Source organism: Leucoraja erinacea, chromosome 6, assembly GCF_028641065.1.
Source record: "Leucoraja erinacea ecotype New England chromosome 6, Leri_hhj_1, whole genome shotgun sequence".
NCBI classification, from domain to species: Eukaryota; Metazoa; Chordata; class Chondrichthyes; order Rajiformes; family Rajidae; genus Leucoraja; species Leucoraja erinaceus.
The window spans coordinates 57,628,706-57,651,541 of NC_073382.1; the positions used below are offsets into that span (position 1 = coordinate 57,628,706).

General features: G+C 44.9%; 2 protein-coding genes across 3 annotated transcripts in view; both read right to left on the reverse strand.

The window, feature by feature from the left end:
* The window catches only part of LOC129698181 (transmembrane protein 182-like), a 29,490-nt gene extending 27,924 nt beyond the window's left edge, over positions 1-1,566 (reverse strand). Inside the window, exon 1 of one of the 2 annotated variants that reach the window (XM_055637134.1) lies at positions 1,211-1,566. In XM_055637134.1, coding sequence (XP_055493109.1) covers positions 1,211-1,342 — 132 coding nt within the window. In that variant the 5' untranslated portion in view covers positions 1,343-1,566. The remainder of the gene's footprint in view (positions 1-1,210) is intronic. The other variant, XM_055637133.1, reaches the window with a different exon arrangement.
* A 7,818-nt stretch (positions 1,567-9,384) lies between these two features.
* The window catches only part of LOC129698182 (transmembrane protein 182-like), a 43,428-nt gene continuing 29,976 nt past the window's right edge, over positions 9,385-22,836 (reverse strand). The window contains exons 5-7 of the mRNA XM_055637135.1: positions 21,251-21,346; positions 15,296-15,433; positions 9,385-11,555 (exon numbers count right to left, since the gene is read on the reverse strand). Of these exons, the coding sequence (XP_055493110.1) occupies positions 11,320-11,555; positions 15,296-15,433; positions 21,251-21,346 (470 nt within the window). The 3' untranslated portion in view covers positions 9,385-11,319. The remainder of the gene's footprint in view (positions 11,556-15,295; positions 15,434-21,250; positions 21,347-22,836) is intronic.

Here is a 22,836-nt window from a genome sequence, read left to right on the forward strand (position 1 = left end):
ATCCTGTCAAACCCTGGTGATTTACTTGCTCTATGCTCCCCTCATACTTCCTCCTTCCTGATACAGATAAACTCCAGAATATCAATATAGTCCACCACCACCTCTCCAACCTCCATTTCTTCCCAGTCAATACCATGAGAAATGTTTATATAGGAACTCCCTCATTTCCTGTAGCTCCACAAATAGATGACTTTCCTTAACTATTATTGTTCTTTCCTTAACTACTCTCTTGGTTCTAATATACGTTTAGAAGATTTTAGGATACTCTTACCCAAGAGTGGAGGAATCATAGGTTTACGGTGAGAGAGGCAATTTTTAATGGGCACCTGAGGGGCTACGTTTACACTCAGTGGGCATATGGAATCCAGATGAGCTTTTGAGCCAAGTACTATAACACCATTTAAAAGGCACTTGGACAGGTTCATAGATTGGTACGTTTTAGACGGATATGGGACAAACGCGGGCAAATGGGACACCCTTGGATATGGGACCCGAGTCGGCATGGACGCTTTGGGCCGAATGGCCTGTTTCGGTGCTGTCGGAGTCAACACCGCCAACAAACCTCGAGACGCTTCCCTTTTCACTTATCCTTATGTACACGCTCTGAACACGCCTTTGTGGTTTTTAAATGCCTTCCTCTTATCCCAATCTCATTTCCCCCTTATCTCACCAATTTTATCTTAACTTTTCCAATGAGTCGGTGTCTAGACAAGTCAAAACTCATTCATCGCCAACTCTGTGGAATTTGCAACTTTTCACAAATACACTTGTGCAGAGAGAAGCGAGCTGCCTGATATCCCTCACTCTAAACACCGCCACCCCAACACCACACGCAACATACACACAACATACACACAAGGACCCAGCGTCGTTTTAAACAATCTTTAAAGGGAAAAGAGTAAAGCGACCTGTCTGAAGATGGGTCTCGACCCAGGGATGTGTAGGAAGGAACTGCAGATTCTGATTTACACCGACGATAGACACGAGATGCTGGAGTAACTCCGCGGGACAGGCAGCATCTCTGGAGAAAAGGTGACTTCGGGTCGCGACCCTTCTTCACTGCCTGACCCGCTAAGTTACTCCAGCACATTTGTATATTCACAATTTTCTCTCCCCCTCCCCTCTCTCTTTCTCTCTCCTCCTTTCTCTCTTTCACCTTCCCTCTTCCCCCCTTCTCTCCCACCCTCCCTCTTCTCTCCTCTCTCTTCACCTGCGTATTGTTGTCGGACCCGCAGGTCACAGCGTGGAGCCAGTAGTTGGTGCAGGACGTTAGGTAGAAAAGGATCAGCGCCGCTCCCGCGAAGAACCGCGCAGTGATCAACATCAGTCGCTGCCGCTTCATGGCGAGGGTGGGTGGGTGGGTGAGCTGCGTTGCGTTGCTTGCGGATGAGAATAAACCAGGGTCCCCACCGGCTTCACACACTCAAGTCAGGGACAAATTCCCCAAGCGTGTGCGTCCAAGAAGTAAAGTCTGTGACCCTGCGGACAAAAGTTTTCTGCACCTCCTCGGAAGAGCGAGATCCGAGTGGCGATAGACTGGTTGCGGAAAAGAGTGGGTGTGTGATGTTTGGGAATGTGATACTAACCAGCCGATTGGATATGTACACGGGGCACTCCCATTTTCCACAATGCCCTTTAATTCCCCAGGGGCTTCGATGTAGTCGAGGGCTGGAAGTAATTCAGCGAGTCGGGGCAGAACTGATCGGACAGATCTTCAGAGATATGCACGCCCAGGAATTTCAAGTTTTTGACTCCACCATCGTCGCATCGATGAAGACAGATTTGTGGACCCTGGTCCTTCCTCTTCCAAAGCACACAATCAGTTCCTTGGTCTTATTGACATTAAGAGCAAGGTTGTTATTCTGGCACCGTTTGATCAGTTGATCGATCTCCCTGCTCTACTCCTCAGCCTCATCTCCCTCCTCTACTCCAGCTCATCCTATACTCCGCCTCATCTCCCTCCTATACTCCAGTTTATGGTCATCTGCAATTCATCCAACACAGCTGGCTGTGTGGGCAAACTTGAAGGTGGAGTTTGTGTCTGGCTACAATTTACAATGTTGTAAAACTATCATAATCATCATAATCATACTTCATTAGCCAAGTATGTTTTGCAACATACGAGGAATTTGATTTGCCATACAGTCATACCAAGAAAAAGCAACAGAACACACAAAATACATTTTAACATGAACATAAACTATAGTGACTCCTCCATGTTCCTCACTGTGATGGAAGGTGAAAATAAGTTGGATCTCTCCCTTCTTTGTCCTCCAGCGGTCGGGGGCCTCTAACCTTCCATTGACAGGACGATCTTACTCCCGCTGCCAGCGGTGGGCCTCCTCGTTGGGGTGATCAAGCAACTGCATCGGGGGGGGGGATTTCAACTCCTCCTCGCCAGGCGATCTAGCCCAGGTCGGGGCTAGTTAAATGTCGTGCAGCTTTCGGAGCTTCCCAACGTCGGTCTCAACCCAAGACAGCGAGCTCATTGATGTTAAAGTCCGCAGGCGGCAGTTCGAGCATCGATCCCAGGCCAGGAATCAGCTCCGATGGAAAGTCCACGCCCGCGGTGGGGCTCAAAGTCAGTTCCGAGCAAGGCCCCCCCCCCCCACCCATCCACCACCCACATAAAACAAACCAGAGAACATCAACACATACTTTTTAAACACACTAAAAAGAACAAAAAAAGACGAAAAGATCAAGGTCCGGAGAGCAAAGAGCACCGCCACTCCACTTAGGGTCTGTAGGGGAAGGAGCGACTCTGCTGTCAGTGACTGAAGGACTAGTGACGGGATCTAGGGAGAGGTAGGGCTGAAGATGGCCTGGTTGGGTTGCTCCTAAGCCTGGCCAAGTAATCCCTCCACAAGTCACAGCGCCAGGCGGAAGAGGGCTTCGCCCAAACCAGATGCTTGCCCCTTTACCGGGGTTACGTCCGTGCCCGGGTGGTGTTAGAGAGGGACATAGTTGTACAGTAGTTATTTAGTATATTTGTAACATCGTTGTTTATAAATTTAGTGCCTGAATAATTTGGTAATTTGGTAATATGGTGGTGGGTGGGTGGGTCACCACGGTTTGGTTTTGTAAGGCGATAGTAATTAAATAGATTATTTTTGATACAGAAAAAGGGGTCAACGGGGAGAAGGCAGGAGAATGGGGTTGAGGGGAAAAGGCAGATCAGCCATGATTGAATTGCAGAAGAAACTTGATGGGACGAATGGCCTGATTCTGTTTCTATAACGTATGAAATAAAGTCGGCATGAGCCAGCAATTGTCTCTGTTCATACAATTCTTATGGAATTAACATAGAAAATAGTTGCAGGAGGAGGCCATTCGGCCCTACGAGCCAGCACCGCTTGAATTGAGGCACAAGAACTGTAATCTGGAGCAAGAAACAAACTGCTGGAGGAACTCAGTTGATCAGGCACCATCTGTGGAGGCAGAAGGATGTTCAACATTCCGGATCAAGGTCTTGAACAATAAAATTATTTATATTACTAAAACTCTGTTCTTGACCGGTTTTGGCTTTCTGTGCTGCGGTTTCCGAGAGTACGCCGCCACCTATGGCCGTCATTTTTGGCCACCTCGCTCAGAGCCCCCCTCCGCCGCATGTGTGCCGAGGATTTTTCCCGTCGATGAAAATTGACAGAAATATTAATGTTTTTACAACATTCCCCATTCTCTCTGCTGCCCCTGCTGGAGGGAGGGTGAAGGACTATAAAACTAGGAAGTGGTGTGTCTCAATCAGCCTCTGCAAGTGGTGTGCCTCAATCAGTCTCTGCAAGTGGTGTGCCTCAATCAGAGCTTTGAATGACACTGGCAAATGTCTACAGCACTGTGAGTACCCTTAATTTGGTTTGAAAATGAAAATATGGTTAGAGGTACAAAAGCACTGCTTGCAAATGGTGGTTTGGGTTTGGGTTGAAGTAAAAAGGCATTCTCTCTCCACCCACCCACCCCTCCCTCCCTCTCCTCTCCCCCTCTCCTCCATCTCCTCTCCCCCCCCCCCCCCCCCCCTCCATCTCCCATCCCCCTCCCCTCCATCTCCCCTCCCTCTCCTCTTCCCCCCTCCCTCTCTCCCTCTCCCCCTCTCCCTCTCCCCTCTTCTCCCCCCCCTCTCCTCTCCCCCTCTCCTCCTCTCCCTCTCCCCCTCTTCCCCTCTCCTCCTCTCCCCATCTCCTCTCTCCCCTCTCCCTCCTCTCCCCTCTCCCCCTCCTACCCTCCTCTACCCCTCTCTCTCCTCCTCCCCCTCCTCCCCTCTCTCCCCTCGTCTCCCCCCTCTCCCCCCCCCCTCTCCTCCCTCCCCCCTCCCTCTCCACTCCCTCTCCTCCCTCCCCCCTCCTCTCCGCCCTCTCCTCTCCCCTCCCCCTCAATCCCTCCCCTTTCCCCACCCTCCCTTCTCCCCCTCTCCCATTCCTCTCCCCCCTTCTCCCCCCTCCCCTCCCCCCCCCCCCCCCTCTCCTCTCCCCCCCCCCTCTCTCTCTTTCTCGCTCTCTTTCCCCCCTCCATCTTCTCCCCCCCCCCCTCTCCCTCCCCCCTCTACCTCCTCTCCCCCCCTCCCTCCCTCTCCCCCCCTCCCTCTCTTCCCCTCCCTCTCCTCTCCCCCCCCTTCCTCTCCCCCCCCTTCCTCTCCTCTCCCCCCCTTCCTCTCCTCCCCCCTTCCTCTCCTCCCCTCCAATCCCCCCCTCCTCCCTCCTCCTCCTCCCTTCCCCCCCTCTCTCCTCCCCCCCTCTCTCTCTCTCTCTCCTCTCCCCCCCCTCCTCCCCTCCATCAGCGTGAGTGTGGGGGGGGGGTGTAGTTAGTGTGTGTGATGCTGCATGCCAGCCCCCCCCCCACAACCGCACGTTGGGGGAACAGACCCAACGGGTCTGCACTTGGTCTAGTATCTTTATATGAATATTGCTTCTCCTTTCTCCTCTTACTCTCTTACAACTTTGATCTTCTCAGAATGAAACCAGCCTTTTCCCTCATTTCCTCTGCTGGGGAAATTGTTTCTGGAATGAGGTGTTAACACTCAAGATGCAGATGAGAAGAGATACAGTGGTCTACAAGAAGTCCAGATATGACCTTGGTAAGGCCATCAAAAAGGCCATAAGGGACGTGCTCCAAACTGGAGGATGAGACAGATGTTCGGCAGCTGTGGCGGGACCTTAATGCAATCACCTCCTACAAGGTGAAACCAGGAGGCAGCTCGAATGTCAGCGAAACATCACTCCCTGACGAGCTCAATGCGTTTTACGCACGCTTTGATAGGGAGAATACTGATGTGCCTTCCCGAGCCCCCATTCGCTGTGATGGTATTTCAGTCAGTCACAGAGGCCGAAGTCAGGAAATCCTTCAGAGGGGTGACCCTCGAAAAGCACCTGGACCTGATGGTATACCCGGTCGTGTTCTAAAAACCTGTGCGAACCAACTGGCTGGAGTTTTTACGAACATTTTCAACCTCTCACTTCTGAGGTCTGAGGTTCCCACCTGCTTTAAAAGGGCATCAATTATATCGGTGCCCTAGAAGAGTAAGGCGACGTGCCTCAATGACTATCGACCAGTGCCACTAACGCCGGTGGTGATGAGGTGCTTTGAGAGGTTGATCATGGAGCAAATCAGCTCCTACCTCGACAAAAACCTGGACCCACTGCAGTTCGCTTACCACCATAACAGATCAATGGTGAATGCAATTTCGCTGGCTCTCCACTCCGCTCTGGACCACTTGGACAACAAAAACTCATATGTCAGTGTTATTCATTGATTGCAGCTCGGCATTTAATACAATCATCCCCTTCAAACTGGTTACCAAACTCGCAGAATTGGGTCTCTGCGCATCCCTCTGCAATTGGATCCTCAACTTCCTCATTCACAGACCACAGTCTGTTCGTATTGGTGGAAATGTGTCAGCCTCGATAACAATCAGCACGGGAGCACCTCAAGGCTGCGTGCTCAGCCCCCTGCTGTACTTACTCTATATTCATGACTGCGTAGCCGGTCATAGGGCGAACTCCATCATCAAGTTCGCTGATGACACCACTGTTGTGGACGTATCACTGATGGGGATGAGTCAGAGTATAGAAGAGAGATCGAGCAACTATCCATATGGTGCCAGCACAATAACCTGGGCCTCAACATCAGCAAAACCAAGGAACTGATTGTGGACTTTGGAAGGAGTAGGATAGGGACCCACAGTCCTGTTTATATCAACGGGTCGATGGTTGAAAGGGTCAAGAGCTTCAAATTCCTGGGCGTGCATATCTCTGAAGATCTTTCCTGGTCTGAGAACACTGAGAACAATTATTAAGCCATACATTACAAACAAATAGACCCAAGACACAACATAATTTACATAAACATCCATCACATCGCTGTGATGGAAGGCCAAAAAAACTTATCTCTCCATTGCAGCCCCAACGACAACGGAGACCCGACAGAAAAGGTCGGGTCCCCCCCCCCCCCACACCCCCCACCCCCCCCACCCCCCCCCCCCCCCCCCCCCCCCCCCCCCCCCCCCCACACACACAAAACAAAAAAAAAAAAAAACTACATAGAAACATAGACAAAAAAAAAAAAGGCGGACGGGCTGCAGAGGCCGCTGCTGACGAGAGTCGCGCCGCCTACCGGATATATATATATATATGTATCAAGTGTAAGAGGACCAATGAATGGAAATTTCTAACAACTTGGACAGAGGAAGTCAGAACAAGATGCCTGAGTAATCAAATTTGTATTATCTTGCAGTGACAGTGGTAAACACTTTTACACTTAGAAAGCAGTGTAAATCTTGCACTTCTCCCATAAGTTTTATCATAAACCAATTTTAAATGTATTTCATCTTATGGACGGATGGTGATGTACTGGGCCAATTGAAACATTCAATATTGAGGTGGAGAACTGTTAGGTGCAGATACACACAAAATGCTGGAGTAACTCAGTGGGTCAGGCAGCATCTCTGAAGAAAAGGAATAGGACTGAAAACCTCCTTCAGACAAATGAAGGGTTTTGACCCAAAACATCACATATTCCTTTTCTCCAGAGATGTTGGCTGACCCACAGAGTTACTCTTTTTTACCAGGCTAAGATAGCACACCAATTCAACAGAACCCTCCATCAATTACTTCTAATTTCGCAGAAGGCAAATGCTTCTTACCAATTTCTATGGATGCATCGTAGGATGCATCTTATCAGGATGCATTACAGCTGGTATGGGAACTGATCTGCCCACGTTTGCAAGAAATAGTAGAAAGTTGATAACACAGCCCAGTCCACCACACAAATTAACCTCCTCGTCATCTGTTCATAACAAAAATTCCATTTTTAACTATTAATCGCGTTCCAGAAGTCATTTGCAACCAAGTAATCCGTTGTTACCATACATATCTAAGAACACCTGAGAAATCTTTTTTTTTTTCACTGCCTTGTAGAATGTATGTAAATAATATATAATTTATGGGGTTTTTTCCCATGTGATCTGTTTGCCAACGATGCTGCTGCTAGCCTGATTTCCATTGTACTTGCACCTCACCATACCTGCATATAAATAATAGACTACCTGAACTTGACTGTGTTTAACCTATTTTTCAGTTAAATGCCTTTCTGCAGAGAATAATTATCTCAGAAAATAGACTATGGGCTGTTTATCTTCACTTATGCCAAACAATCCCTTTCCTACATTCATTTCAGCACCTTTACCCTGGAAACAGACCAATGTTGAAGAAGGGTCCCGAACCAAAACATCACCTATCCTTGATCTCCAGTGATGCCTCCTGACCCACTGAGTTAGTCCAGCACTGTGTCTATCCAATTAACAAAAGCTTATGTATTCTGAGAAAACATGGGATTTAGTACTGTCTCCAATACATTAATAAGCTCCAGTAGCAGAATTAGGCTATTCCACTCATCAAGTCTCACCACTCAATCATGGCTCATCTATCTTTCCCTCTCAGCCCTTCTCCTGCCTTCTCCCCATAACACCTGACTTCCTTACTAATCAAAAATCTGTAAATCTTCACCTAAAAAATATCCATTGACATGGCCTCTGCAGCCTTCTGTGGTAATGAATTCCTCATTGATCCAGTCTTCATCTATGATGTCCCACATGTGCTTGTCCTAAGCCAAACCTCTCATTGCCATGGAGTTGTTACAAAGGCTGGGCCATCCTCTGACCATGAAGAGAGATTTTCTTTGTGTGCATCCCAGTGGGCTGTTTAATTGCTTAATGTAGCTCAGCTAGAACCATCTTGAACCATCTCAGCTAGAACCATCTTGGCGATGTCATCTGGAGCAACACTGCTGGTAGGGCCACCAATGGCAGTAAGGTCAAGGGGGAGGTCTCTGACAAAGAGCAATCCAACCAAGACCTGAATGGTGGAACAGGCAGAGGATGATGGCTGACCTTTGTGGAGCATCACAACGAATGGGAAGGTGGATGAAAGCTGCAGCAGAAAAGTGTCTCCGGTTGTCTAAGACTCCACGCCACTGGATCCTGACCCAATCTGTCAAGGACCGTGGTGTGGCTGTCTATGCACCAGTCTCCCCACGTTAAACAGAGTCACGTACAGGCATCCTGCATATAGGAAATAAAACCCTGTAGACACCTGTGGTCACCCACGACAGAGGGGGGGGACACACTAAGAGAACCATCTTCTAGATCAGTTACATAAAGCAAGTATAACACTTGAATGCTCAAAAATGTACTTTGATTTACAGTGTGTTTTTACATCATGACCTGCCCTTAATTTCACATGGAACTATATATTGGAATCTTAATACAAAAACGATTAGTACTGGGAATACATGTGGACACTGTTTTGAAGGCGATACTGCAGGTTGAGAAGGCATTTCAAAAGACACGTAGTGTTTTGGCCTTTATAGACGAGTTGAGTAGAAAACAAAGGAATTATGCTGTGAAGCACTGATTTGGCTACAGCTAATCATAACCATTTATGGACACTATACTTTGTGGAAGACGTGATGGCTTTGGAGAAAATACAGAAAAAGGTTTATCAAAATGGACCCAGATATATGAAAAGACTAGAAACATTGGAGATTTTCTTTTAGTAGCGAGAAAGTACAGTTATAGAGTCATAGAGTGACAGAGCATAGAAACAGGCCCTTCAGCCCAACTTGCCCACACCAGCCAACATGTCCCAGCCAGACTAGTCCCACCTACCCCTGTTTGGTCCATATCCCTCCAAACCTATCCCATCCATGTAACTACCTCCTCTGGCAGCTCGTTCCATACACCCATCACCCTTTGCGTGAAAATGGTGCCCCTCAGATTCCTATTAAGATGTGAAAGCAGTGCGCAAAATCATGAAGGCTTCAGAGGAAGTGAATATAAAGGAACTGGTTAAACTGATGGAAACGTGACAAACCAACAGGCACACATTTAATTATATAAGCATGATAAAAACTTTATTTTCAAAAATATTAACCTTTGCTTTGCAGATATATTAAGTTACATGTTATTTATTTTATAAACAAGAGCGTGTGTCAGAGCCCAAATACTTTTCCAAATAGCAAGCACCGACAGAAAGACATAATTCTCCATTAAGACTTCCTGTACTTCAAATAACATGAACATTATTTTACAAGTAGTCACATTTACAATACAATCTCAGTTAAAAGCCCCAATACACAAAACCACCCTATAACAGAGGAGTAGGTAATACAAAATATTTGCATTTAACAAACTACATCTAAGGTACTTCAGATTTCCTTTTCATTACTCAGACATCGAGAAAACCACAGCAATGATTTCTATGAGGGGTGAATCTCTACATTATGGAAATAAATGTTCCAAATCAAAAATCCTCCTGAAATTATTCAAAATTCTAGGGAAAAAAAAAAAACTTGCTTCTTTAGCAAAACCTATTTATCATTCTCCGTCATCACAATTGATATCTTAACAAGCAGGCAATACTACAAGGTGAGCAACAACAAGTTAGGTAACAGTGACCCGAGGAACTGCAGATATTGGTTTACCCCAGAAAAAACACAAAGTTTCTGGTCGGGACCCTTCTTCTCCCACTCCATCAGTCTGAAGAAGGGCCCCGACCCAAAACGTCACCTATCCACGTTCTCCAGAGATGCTGCCCGATCCTCCGAGTTATTCCAGCACATTGTGTATTTTGGAAGGAATATCTCTAAAACTAGAAATCCGTAAGGGCACTTTCAGGAAGTAAATGGAAGCAGATTTAATAACAACTTCCAAAAGGGAATAGATTATGAATTTTAAAAGGAGTCTTTGGCAGGACGATAGGCAAAGGGTGTCAACTCTGCAGGGTGTTGGGATTAGAGGAACAGGGCGAGCTGTGCAAAGGGTGGAAGGGTGTGGAGCACACGGGGTAGTGTGCGGGGTTTCTGACAGAGAATCTTCTCAGATATCTTGAAAGGGCCACAAGAACATAGAAACATAGAAAATAGGTGCAGGAGGAAGCCATTTGGCCCTTCGAGCCTGCACTGCCATTCATTGTGATCATGGCTGATCATCCACAATCAGTAACCCGTGCCTGCCTTCGCTCCATACCACTTGATTCCGTTAGCCTTGAGATCTAGAACAATAGAGCAAATCTGCTGTCTGGATCTATGACTTGCATCCGAGAGAAGTAGCAGAACTTTGTGCACTATGTAGCTGTGTTGCCCTCAGCACATAAGCCATTAAGAACTGTAATATTTACAATTCTATTCATCAGGTAAATATAATTTGCAATAATATTTTGAAATGCTGATTATAACATTATATAAAAATCTAAAACAAAGATGAATTCAGAATATTTTTATTATGCACCAACTAACATGTTAATAATTACAAAATACAACTAAAACTAATTCCTAATGATAGTTTGCTTCTTGATTTTTTCGCTGTTAAATCGTGATAATATGGCAGTTATTGGGAGTTATAAACTGGGAGTTATAATTATGAAGTTAATTAACTTGAGCTCTTAATTATTTAAAAACATCATTATTTTCGGAATTTGTTAGACTTTTTGCAGAACCTGTCATCAAGCTACCAAGCCATTTCACACTCTATGAAATAGAGCAGCTCTTCGCCAATAGGAATAAACTGCCCCAAAGTAACTGTGATGCATTTTCCACAGCTTTTTCAATTGTCAAAATAACAACAGTTTCCTTTCAGGAATCAAGGAAACACTGGATACATTAAAAATTTCAAATAATATGTAACGCCAGTACTACTATATAAAGTTATATTTCGACTGTAATCAAAGGGAGTCCATATTATCATGTCTCTTTGTTGATAAATTTTGCCGCTTCAGCATAATAATGACTCTTTCCTCTTTTAAAAAATATAAATTGGTTGCATCCAAAAAATATTTAAACGATGCCACCACTTTCACTGCGTTCAGCAGCAGACAATTTAATGAAAAGACCACCTGCGATTACAGAGAATAATACGGCAAAAGGAGCTGCCATGAACGACCAACCATAATCCACGCCATATTTCGTATTGTTATTTGCAGATTTGCAATTTGCTATTTCTTTTGCGATCATCTGAGATATTGCTGATATCCAGCAGGCGTACATGATAATTGACAAGGTGAAACAAATGCCTGAATACAAAAGAGAGGAAATGTGATGATCAACATAAGAAACAATGATCACATCACGTTCATTGGAGTTTAGTGTTTGAAGATGTGATATTGAAACAGGCCCTTCGACCCAACGAGTCCATGCCAACCAGCGGTCGCCCATACACTAGTTCTATCCTACACACTAGGGACAATTTACAGAAGCCAATTAACCTACAAACCTGCATGTCTTTGGAATTTGGAATACCACTCAACAAAGCACTGGTGAAAACCCACGCGATCACAGGGAGAACGTGCAAACTCCGTACAGACAGTATCCATAGTCAGGGTTCTTGTGGCTTATGATCCTACACGGGAATTGAAGTTGGTATGTGATGCAGCAGATCATAATAAAAGTGCAGTAAATCACATGATGAATGATGGGCTAAAAGAAAAATTCCCACAAAGGAAAAGGTGGATATATTTTGCTTTGTGTGAGGACAAGCTTGGATATATCTGTACTCAGGCAGGTGAATGGTACTACAATAACATAGCGTACTGTCTAATTCACGTCTACCCCATTGTGAACATTGGACTTTGTTGATGGAACCTTGGTGCTACAATAATGAGAACTATATTCTGCACTCTGTGTCTTCCCTTTTGCTCTATCTATTGGACCTGAGACTGACAAGATTGTATTCATGTATACTATTAATACTATTAATTCTATTAATGCTATTAATACTATACTATTAGCCTGTCCTGTTGAGTTACTCCTGCATTTTGTGTCTATTATTTGATCTGATAGCCTGCAAAACAATGCTTTTCACTGTACCTGGTACGTTACAATAATAATAAACATAAATATTATACAGGTGCACAACCTATTATCTGAAAGCCTTGGGACCAGACACTTGTCGGATTTCGGAATTTTTCGGATTTCCGAATGGAAGATTTTTAGCGTAGATTAGGTAGGTAGCGCGGGCGGATTGAAAAGTCTGGAGCTGCTGCCTCCTCCCCGGAGACCGGGGAATCATTGTAAATCATTGCTTAAATGTTAGTTATTTAGTTTGCAGGGATTTTATGTGGTGGTGGTGGGGGGGGTGGGGGTGAGGGGGGAAACTTTAATTCTTAGTCCCCTACCTGGTCGGGGAAGCAGGGAGTGGGCAATGCCTTACCGGGGCGCCGTGCAGTAAGCTCCGGAGCGCTGTGGCCGCCGACACCCAACATCGCGGAGCTGGGGGCTGCTGGCGGGCGCGGGCGTCCGGCCGCGGGCGCAGCGCGGTGCCGGTTGTAGCTCCGACCCCGGCAACTCTACCCATGGCTGCGCGGCTCTCCCAAATCCAGCGCCGCCCGCGACCGGTCACCCACAGCCCCAGCTCCGCGATGTTGGGAGTCGGCGGCGTCGCAGCGCTGGGATACCAGCGGGGAGCGGGCAATGCCTTACCAGGTCGCCTGCAGTAAGCTCCGGAGCGCTGTGGCCGCCAACCAACACACAACATCGCGGAGCTGGGGGCTGCGGGTATCCGGCCACGGGCCGCGCTGGATTTGGAGCGCTGCGCAGCCAGGGGTAGAGTTGCCGGGGTCGGAGTTACAACCGGCGCCGCCCGGGAGTTGGCGGCCACAGCGCTCCGGAGCTTACTGCATGGCGACCCGGTAAGGCATTGCCTGCTCCCTGCCTCTCTAACCAGGTAGGGGACTAAGAATTAAAGTTTCCCCCTTCACCCCCCCTCACATAAAAGCCTTCCAAACTAACTGACTAACATTTAAGCAATGATTTACAGATGTGTAAGTGTCTCCCCGGTCTCCGGGGAGGAGGCAGTCGCTACAGTATTACAGACCTGGGTTGACCGTGGGTCGTTTCGGGTCAGGCTTGGAGCCAAACGCGAGCTTTAGTGTGCAGACGACATCCTGGAAAAAATGGTTTTTTGGTTTCCGGAACACCAGATGAAAGGTTGTGCACCTGTATAATTATGTAAGTGGACTTGCATGGATATACCGTTCTTCATAACCATGTGCATGGACATAGTGCGCTTTTGCACGGTGGCACAGCAGTGAAGCTGCTGCTTACAGCGCCAGGGACCCGGGATTGATCCTGACTGCGGGTGCTGTCTGTACGGAGTTTGTACGCTCTCCCAATGACCACGTGGATTAACTCCAGGTGCTTCGGTTTCCTACCACACTCCAAAGACATACAGCTTTGTAATTAATTGGCTTTGGTAATATTTTAAATTGTCACTTGTGTGCAGGATAGTGCTACTGTGCGGAGATCGCTAGTCGGCGCAGATGCAGCGGGCAAAAGGGCCTGTTTCCACGCTGTATCTCTAAAATAAACAGAGAGTTGTGCTGTTTAACTACTTTGGAACAATGGGACAGAAAGAGGCAAATGGTCAGAAGCTGGAACTTGGCTCCCCATGTTCTTTGGAGTTTAGAGTTACAGAGTGGAAACTGGCCATTCAGCCCACCAATTCCACGCCGACCAGCGAATGCCCGTACACCAGTTCTATCCTACACACTCGGGACAATTTACAGAAGCCAATTAAACTACGAACCTGCACATCTTTGGAATGTAGAAACCGGAGCACTGGTATTGTCCAAATAAGCCACAACATTTTTGAAATATATGCACTTTACCTTAAAGCATTAGTGAAGATATTATAAATCCTGCTCAACAGTTTATTAATGGAAAGAAAGGAAAATGGGCTCCATTAATGATGTTCAACAGACCCCCAGTTTAATTGTCCTCGCAATGACCCAGACACAAAATTAAAAAACAGTGCAGGCGAAAACCTCTCTAAATGTCTCCATTCATCATTACTCCTTCCATTTGAGATAAAACGAGTTCAGTAGAATTCGGATATACATCACACTGGCGCAGCGGTAGAGTTGCTGCCTCACCGTGCAAGGGACCCAGGTTCAATTCTTACTACAGGTTCTGGCTGGACAGTATTTGAACGTTCTCCGTGTGACCACGTGGGTTTTCTCTGGGTGCTCTGGTTTCCTCCCACACTCCAAAGCAGTGCAGGTTTGTAGGTTAATTGGCTGCTTAAAATTGTGCCAAGTGTGTGGGATGGATCTAGCGTGCGGCTGCTCGCTGATTGGCACGGATTCGGTGGGCCAAACGGCCTGTATCTTTAAACTAATCTAAACATGAGACTGAGGTAATATTTTAAGACATAGGACTTAGCCTGGTAGAATAGGTAGACCCATGACAGATTAAGGTCAGTATGTGAGTGTGATGTGATTTGATTATATTTTGGCAGGAAGATTGACAGATAATACTAATCAATATTTTTTTTTAAAAACATGTTTAAGAAGGAACTGCAGATTCTGGAAAATCGAAGGTCTCCGACCTCTCTGTCCTGGGTCTCCTCCATGGCCACAGCGAGCAACACCGGAAATTGGAGGAATAGCACAGCATATTCTGCTTGGGGAGTCTGCTTCCTGGGGGCATGAACATCGAATTCTCCCAATTTTGTTAGTTCTTGCTGCCTCCTCCCCTACCTCAGTCCCCCTGCTGTCTCCTCCCATCCCCCAGCCTTCGGGCTCCTCCTCCTTTTTTCTCTTGTCCCCTCTTGTCCCCTTCCCCCCCCCCCCCCCACCCCCCCCCCACCCCCGATCAGTCTAAAGAAGGGTTTTGGCCCGAAACATTGCCTATTTCCTTCGCACCATAGATGCTGCTGCACCCGCTGAGTTTCTCCAGCTTTTTTGTGTACCTTTTTAAAAAAACAACAGGTTGCAAGTACAAATAAATGGGAAAGTTATACAAAGATTTCACTCACCACCAATGATGAAATTTACTCCCACTGTTTTATATATCTCGTGTTTCTGACGGCATGCTTTGTAAATGATGCATATGAATCCAATTGTAATAAAGATCACTCCCAAGAACATTAGTGCACTCCAAAGTTTACGATAAACTGGAAAAATAGAGCACAAATTGGCATTAGTCTAAAAAAATGGCTGGTACTGGTAGAGTAGCAACCAGCAATGTTTATTTCTAACAGATTCAATAATCCCTAACAGATTCATTTACCAGGCAAAAGATGTAGATTATATGCTAGATTATATGCACATCAGTCCATAAGACATAAGACATAGAAGGAGAATTAGTCCATTCGGCCCATCGTGTCCACTCCGCAATTCAATCATGGTCCATCAGTCTGAAGAAGGGTCTTGACCCGAAATGTCACCAATCCATTTTCTCCAGAGATGTTGCCCGACCTGCTGAGTTACTCCAGCATTTTGTATCTATCTTTGGTAAAAACCTGCATTTGCCGTTCCTTGTTACTGTATTAGATATTTGCTAGAGTTTATATCACGGGAAAACTCCACTGATAAGTTTTAAAATTACAGATAATCACAAGCTTTTCTTCTGAAAAGGCATCCTTGTCATGCACAAAAAGCTGCAAATGGTAAATTAAAAGTGAAATTTGTGTCAGATAGTTGTTGGTCAAGTTTTGAATGTAAAAGTAATGAAGACTGAGAAGAAAGGGGACAAGTTGCTAGAAGCTACAGGCAAAACACCCTGAGTGTCTGGCATGGTGAACTCTCCCTAAAATTATTTAGCGTTAAAGCACAACTGTTCGGTTTACGGCCAAGATCATAGAGCAGAGTACGATACTCCACTCCTGCGTAATCCAATGCACTGACAGTTAACAGAGCATAACGGTCGCCATTTTAGAATGCAAAGCGCGACTTCCGTTACGCCTCTCGCAGTGTGTAGGGGAATGTTAAGGGGGGGGGGGAGAGAGGAGGGGGGGAGAGAGGAGGGGGGAGATAGGGTGATGGGGTTAAGGGGGAGAGAGAGGAGGGCAGAGAGAGAGAAAGGGAGAGAGAGAGAGGAGGGGAGAGAGAGAGAGAGAGGGTGCATTTTTACTTCAACCCAAACAATCATTTGCAGGCAGTGCTTTTTTCCTCAGACTAACCATATTTTCATTTTCAAACCCCATTATGGTACTCACAGCTGTGGTAACATTCGTCCAGTGTTATTCAGAGCTCTGATTGCGGCACATCACTTGCAGAGACTGATAGAGGCACACCACTTGCAGAGACTGATTGAAGCACACCACTTCCTGGTTTTATAGTCCCTCCCCCTCCCTCCAGCAGGGGCAGCAGAGAGAATGGGGAATTTTGTAAAAACATTAATATCTCTGTCATTTTTCATCGGCGGGAAAAATCCTCGGCACACATGCAGCGGAGGGAGGCTCTGAGCGAGGTGGACAAAAATGACGGCCGTAGGTGGCGGCGTTCTCTCAGAAATCGCAGCACAGAAGGCCATAAACGGTCAAGAACAGAGATTTAGTAATATAGATATACAGTGGCTTGCAAAAGTATTCATACCCTTTGAACTTTTCCACATTTTGTCACGTTACAACCACAAACGTAAATGTATTTTATTCGGATTTTATGTGATAGACCAACACAAAGTGGCGAATAATTGTGAAGTGGAAGGAAAATGATACATGGTTTTCAAATTTTTTTACAAATAAAAAACTGAAAAGTGTGGCGTGCTAAAGTCTTCAGCCCCCTTTACTCTGATACTCCTAAATAAAATCCAGTGCAACCAATTGCCTTAAGAAGTCACCTAATTAGTAAATAGAGTCCACTTGTGTGTAATCTAATCTCTAAATACAGCTGTTCTGTGAAGGCCTCAGAGGTTTGTTAGAGAACATTAGTGAACAAACAGCATCATGAAGCCCAAGGAACACACCAGACAGGCTAGGGATAAAGTTGTGGAGAAATTTAGCAGGGTTAGGCTATAAAAAAAAATATCCCAAGCTTTGAACATCTCACGGAGCACTGTTCAATCCATCATCCGAAAATGGAGAGTATGGCACAACTGCAAACCTACCAAGACATGGCCGTCCACCTAAACTGACAGGCCGGGCAAGGAAAGCATTGATCAGAGAAGCAGCCAAGAGGCCCATGGTAACTCTGGAGGAGCTGCAGAGATCCACAGCTCAGGTGGGCGAATCTGTCCACAGGACAACTATTAGTCGTGCACTCCACAAATCGGGCCTTTATGGAAGAGTGGCAAGCCATTGTTGAAAAAAAGCCATAAGAAGTCCCGTTTGCAGTTTGCCACAAGCCATGTGGGGGACACAGCAAACATGTGGAGGAAGGTGCTCTGGTCAGATGAGACCATAATTGAAGTTTTTGGTCTAAATGCAAAACGCTATGTGTGGCGGAAAACTAACACTGCACATCATCCTGAACACACCGTCTCCACTGTGAAACATGGTGGTGGCAGCATCATGCTGTGGGGATGCTTTTCTTCAGCAGGGACAGGGAAGCTGGTCAGAGTTGATGGGAAGATGGATGGAGCCAAATACAGGGCAATCTTGGAAGAAAACCTGTGTTAGAGTCTGCAAAAGACTTGAGACTGGGGCGGAGGTTCACCTTCCAGCAGGACAACGACCCTAAACATACAGCCAGAGCTACAATGGAATGGTTTAGATCAAAGCATATTCATGTGTTAGAATGGCCCAGTCAAAAGACCAGACCTAAATCCAATTGAGAATCTCTGGCAAGACTTGAAAATTGCTGTTCACAGACGCTCTCCATCCAATCTGATTGAGCTTGAGCTATTTTGCAAAGAAGAATGGGCACAAATTTCAGTCTCTAGATGTGCAAAGCTGGTAGAGACATACCCCAAAAGACTTGCAGCTGTAATTGCAGCGAAAGGTGGTTCTGCAAAGTATTGACTCAGGGTGGCTGAATATTTTTGCACGCCACACTTTTCAGTTTATTATTTGTAAAAAAATTTGAAAACCATGTATCATTTTCCTTCCACTTCACAATTATGCACCACTTTGTGTTGGTCTATCACATAAAATCCCAATAAAATACATTTACGTTTGTGGTTGTAACATGATAAAATGTGGAAAAGTTCAAGTGTTATGAAAACTTTTACAAGCCACTGTATATATACATAAAATCCTAATATTGTAAATAAAATATCCATGAACACATGTCAAGATATGTTTTCACTTTCATTCTATAGTGTAATAAAATGTAGTGCATACATACCAACAGGTGGAGTGCATAATGTTTAGTTTAGAGATACAACTCTCCCCCACTCTCCATCTATCTATCTATCTCTATCTATCTATCTATCTATCTATCTATCTATCTATCTATCTATCTAACTATCTATCTAACTATCTATCTCTCACTCACTTGACTCCGCATTCCTGGAATCATTTGGCATTTTGCAAAGACAACTGCATCTGCAGTTCCTTCCTATTGAAGAAGAACCCTAGCTCGAAACAACTCCTAATCCATTCCCTCCACAGATGCTGCCTAGCCTGCCGAGTTCCTCCAGCACTCTGTGTTTTTTATTTAACTGAAATTGAAGAAAATTGAACATAGACACAAAAAGCTGGAGTAACTCAGTGGGACAGGCAGCATCTCTGGATAGGAATGGGTGACATTTCGGGTAGAGACCCTTCTTCAGACAATCACAAGTACTCTCACCGATGAGAGTTCAGTTCAGTCTGAAGAAGGGTCTGGACCCGAAACGTAACCTTCTCTCCAGAGTCACTGCCTGTCCCACTGAATTACTCCAGCATTTTGTGTCTATTCACGTGCTCTTTGTATCTCTGTGGAATATAGACCCCGTGGAGGCGTTGTATGGAATCATAAAACTGGTTGGGACTGATGGTGGGATGGGAAAGGTGGAGTGTCTACTGTCCATATGCTTTCTGTAAGAGCAGTCGATTTACGTTTTTATGTGTTTATGTATCTCCCATAACCTTAGTTCAGATGCTTACCAAATTGCATATAAAAAACATGATTAAAGCTCCTTCTACCTCGTCAGGCTTTGGATTCAGACCCTAGTTACTCATTAAGTTTTTTCTTCGCGACATCCAGGTTTCTTTTGACAACCACTTAAAGTATATGATCTCCAGTTCTCAAGTCTAGTTTATTTTCGAATGCACAAGTGTATTGGGGTAAAGGAACAATTAAAATCTTGCTTGCAGCAGCATCGCAGGCACACATAGACAACACACGAAAGCATAAATTATATATAAATTGTACAAGACAGTGAAAAGAAAAATACTGTGCAATGGAATCAAAACATTAGATCAAACAGCCCAAACTCCGGTGCAACCCGTTCCACCTTAATCCCTCTGCCCGCGATGATTTTGAACCAAATCTCCTCTCAGCCTTCGCTCTTCCTAAAAGACATTCTCCAGCCTTGAAACCAAAGTTCCAGGTTGCAGGGCTGTTCTAAGAAATAGACACAAATTACTGCAGTAACTCAGCCGGGACAGGCAGCATCCCAGGAGAGAAGGAATGGGTGTGTTTCGGGTCAAGACCCTTCTTCAGACCGAAGAAGGGGCTCGATGCAAAACGTCACCCATTCCTTCTATCCAGAGATGCTACCTGACCCGCTGAGTTACTCCAGCAATTTGTGTCTAACTTCGGTGTGAACCAGCATCTGTAGTTCCTTCCTACACTATTCTAATAAAACTTGTCTGCGCTCTCAGCAATGTTTTCTCACAGTGCAGTGCAGTGCAGTGCCCAATATCCCAGCCTTAATGAAACTAACGTTTTAACGAAGTTCAACACGACCTCCCTGCACCTTCAGTTACAAACCTGTGCAAATGATTGACATTGTTCATACTGCATATTTTTTATAATTTCCACTATCACCCTGAGTGTATTTCCTATTGGAAAGCAAAATATAGTTGATGCGGTCGGTTAGCTCAGACGAAAGCTGGTTCAGATTTATTTTTAATTTTAGCCCAATACATTTGATAAAGGTTTTCTCAACAACTGACCCACTTACCCAATCCGAAGGAAATCACCGAGCGCAATATGACCAGTACTGTCATATCACTGAACTGACTCAGGAAGCTAAGATATTCTTTAAAAAAAGTTACATTTTTTCATCTGGTTCTCGATTCACACCCAAACTGGCCTCTTGAAGGCCACGATTCACTGGCCTTCAAGATGCACGGTAGTGTATCTATTGTGGTAGTCAAAATATAATTGTTACAGCGTTACAGTTGGTGCAAATATCTATGAGACAAATCTGGATTATCATTTTGTTAAATCAACCGAAAGTTCCAACACACAGGGTTTTATTTTATATTCAGGAAAGTCCAAAAGCGGTGAAGGAAAATTAAAAAAATATATATATATATTGCAGCGACCGGACTCTTGCCATGACGGTAATCACGAGGCAGCACATCAAGATGGCGCGAAAAATTACCCATGATGTACTACAGCTTTTTGAGTGGAGTAACTTACTACACAAAGAGTAACTCTATGATCTTTGGTTTGCAATTAGAAGAATACCTTGCAAAGCAGCTGTAAACGAGAGAGAGCGAGATGTATTTGCATAAAATGTCATTTGTAGTTTTTAAAAATATATATATATTATTTATTTACATTATTTTACTTGTGGAACGAGCTTGGGTTATAATAAATGTTTTACGTGTCCTGGGTTATGCTTTTTTATGAGAATTATCTGATTTACCCATCTGCAGATTTCAGGTCAAGAGAGTAAAAGTAGATGAAACTGCAAGCAAATATGACTGCAAACAGAGTTTTACAATCATCTTAATTCATAAATGAAATATGTCATATTCAATCGCTGAATATAAATGCATCGAGTGTTGCCCCACCCTGTAAAACTTGAACTAACCAGCAAATATCAGTGGGTTAATAACATAAAAACACTTTTTTTATTAGGTGCAATAAGTTGCAAAATGTTAAGCACTTACCAAGTTTAGATTGAAATTCGTCATTAATGAACTTTGGATCGCTTGGAAATGGGGAATAAAAGGCGTGCACACAACACTTTACAGGTGGTTGAAAAACTAAACAGAGAAAGCAAGACATTAATTTCTGACTGTTAAACAATATGCCCATAATAACAATAATAAGCCAAAGGACTAGACGTTCCCACAGCAGCAGGCATTTTCTTTCCCACTCCAAATAAGCACACATTTTAAATGAGCACTCGATGGGAGATCAAATATAGACATATTTTGTCATTGAGTAAATTCCTCCTTGATATAGAGCCTTTCTTGATTTCCACATCTTTCAGCGATATTGACCACAGATATATGTCCTTCAGAGATGGCTGCATTTGGCCTAAACCCCGCTAAACCTATTTTATCCATGTACAATACCTTCCTAAATGTTTCTTAAAAATTGCAATTGTAGTTGCCTCAACTACCTCCTCCGGCAGCTCATCCATACAATCACCACCTTTTGTGTGAAAATATCACCCCTTAGGTTCCTATTAAATCGTTTCCCCCTCACCTTAAACCTATGTCCTCTGGTTCTTTATTCCCCTACTCTGGGCAAGGGGCTTTGTGTGTCCACCCAAACTATTCCTCTCATGATTTTGTATCTCTTTAAGATCACCCCTCATCCTCCTGGGCTCCAAGGAATAGAGTCCCAGCCTGCTCAACCTCTCCTTATAGATCAGGCTCTCGAGTCCTGGCAACATCCTCGTAAATCTTCTCTGCACCCTTTCCAGCTTGACAACATCTTTCCTATAATATGGTGCCCAAAACTGAACACAATACTCTGAATGTGGCCTGATCAATGTCTTATACAACTGCAACATGACCTCCCAACATCTATACTCAACTGATGAATGCCTATGTGCCAAAAGCCTTTATGACCACCCCATTTACCTGTGGTGCCACATTATCAGACATATATCCTGGAGCTCAAGTACCCAGGCATGAGTGAGAAGCAGGATTCCAGATCATTCTTGATAATCATAGTCATACAGCATGGAAAAATGCAGACAAAGGTTTATGAAAATGGACCCAGATATTTGAAAAGACTTGAAACATTGGAGATTTTCTTTTAGTAGTGGAGAAAGTAGTCATATAATGAGTGATACAGCATAGAAACAGGCCATCGGCCCAACTTGCCCACACCAGCCAACATGTCCCAGCCAGACTAGTCCCACCTGCCCATGTTTGGTCCATATCCCTCCAAACTTGTCATATCCATGTACCTGTCTAATTGTATCTTAAATGTTGCAATACTCCTTGCCTCAACTACCTCCTCTGGCAGTTCATTTAATTCGCCCACTACCCTTTGTGGAAACTCATTAAACCTCTTCAACAAAGCCTCTTTTTAAAGCTGTTCAATACCACACGGAGTACCTGCATCCTAACAAGAGGGTAGAAAGTCAGGACAAGAGTCCAGCAGGGAATTTATGCCAACAGCAGGCATTACACTAGATGAGATAGCAGCCCTGCATTAACCCTATGGTGCCCCAGAACATCACTCACCATCTGATAATCAATCCTCCCCTCATCTGTATCCACCTATCACATACCAG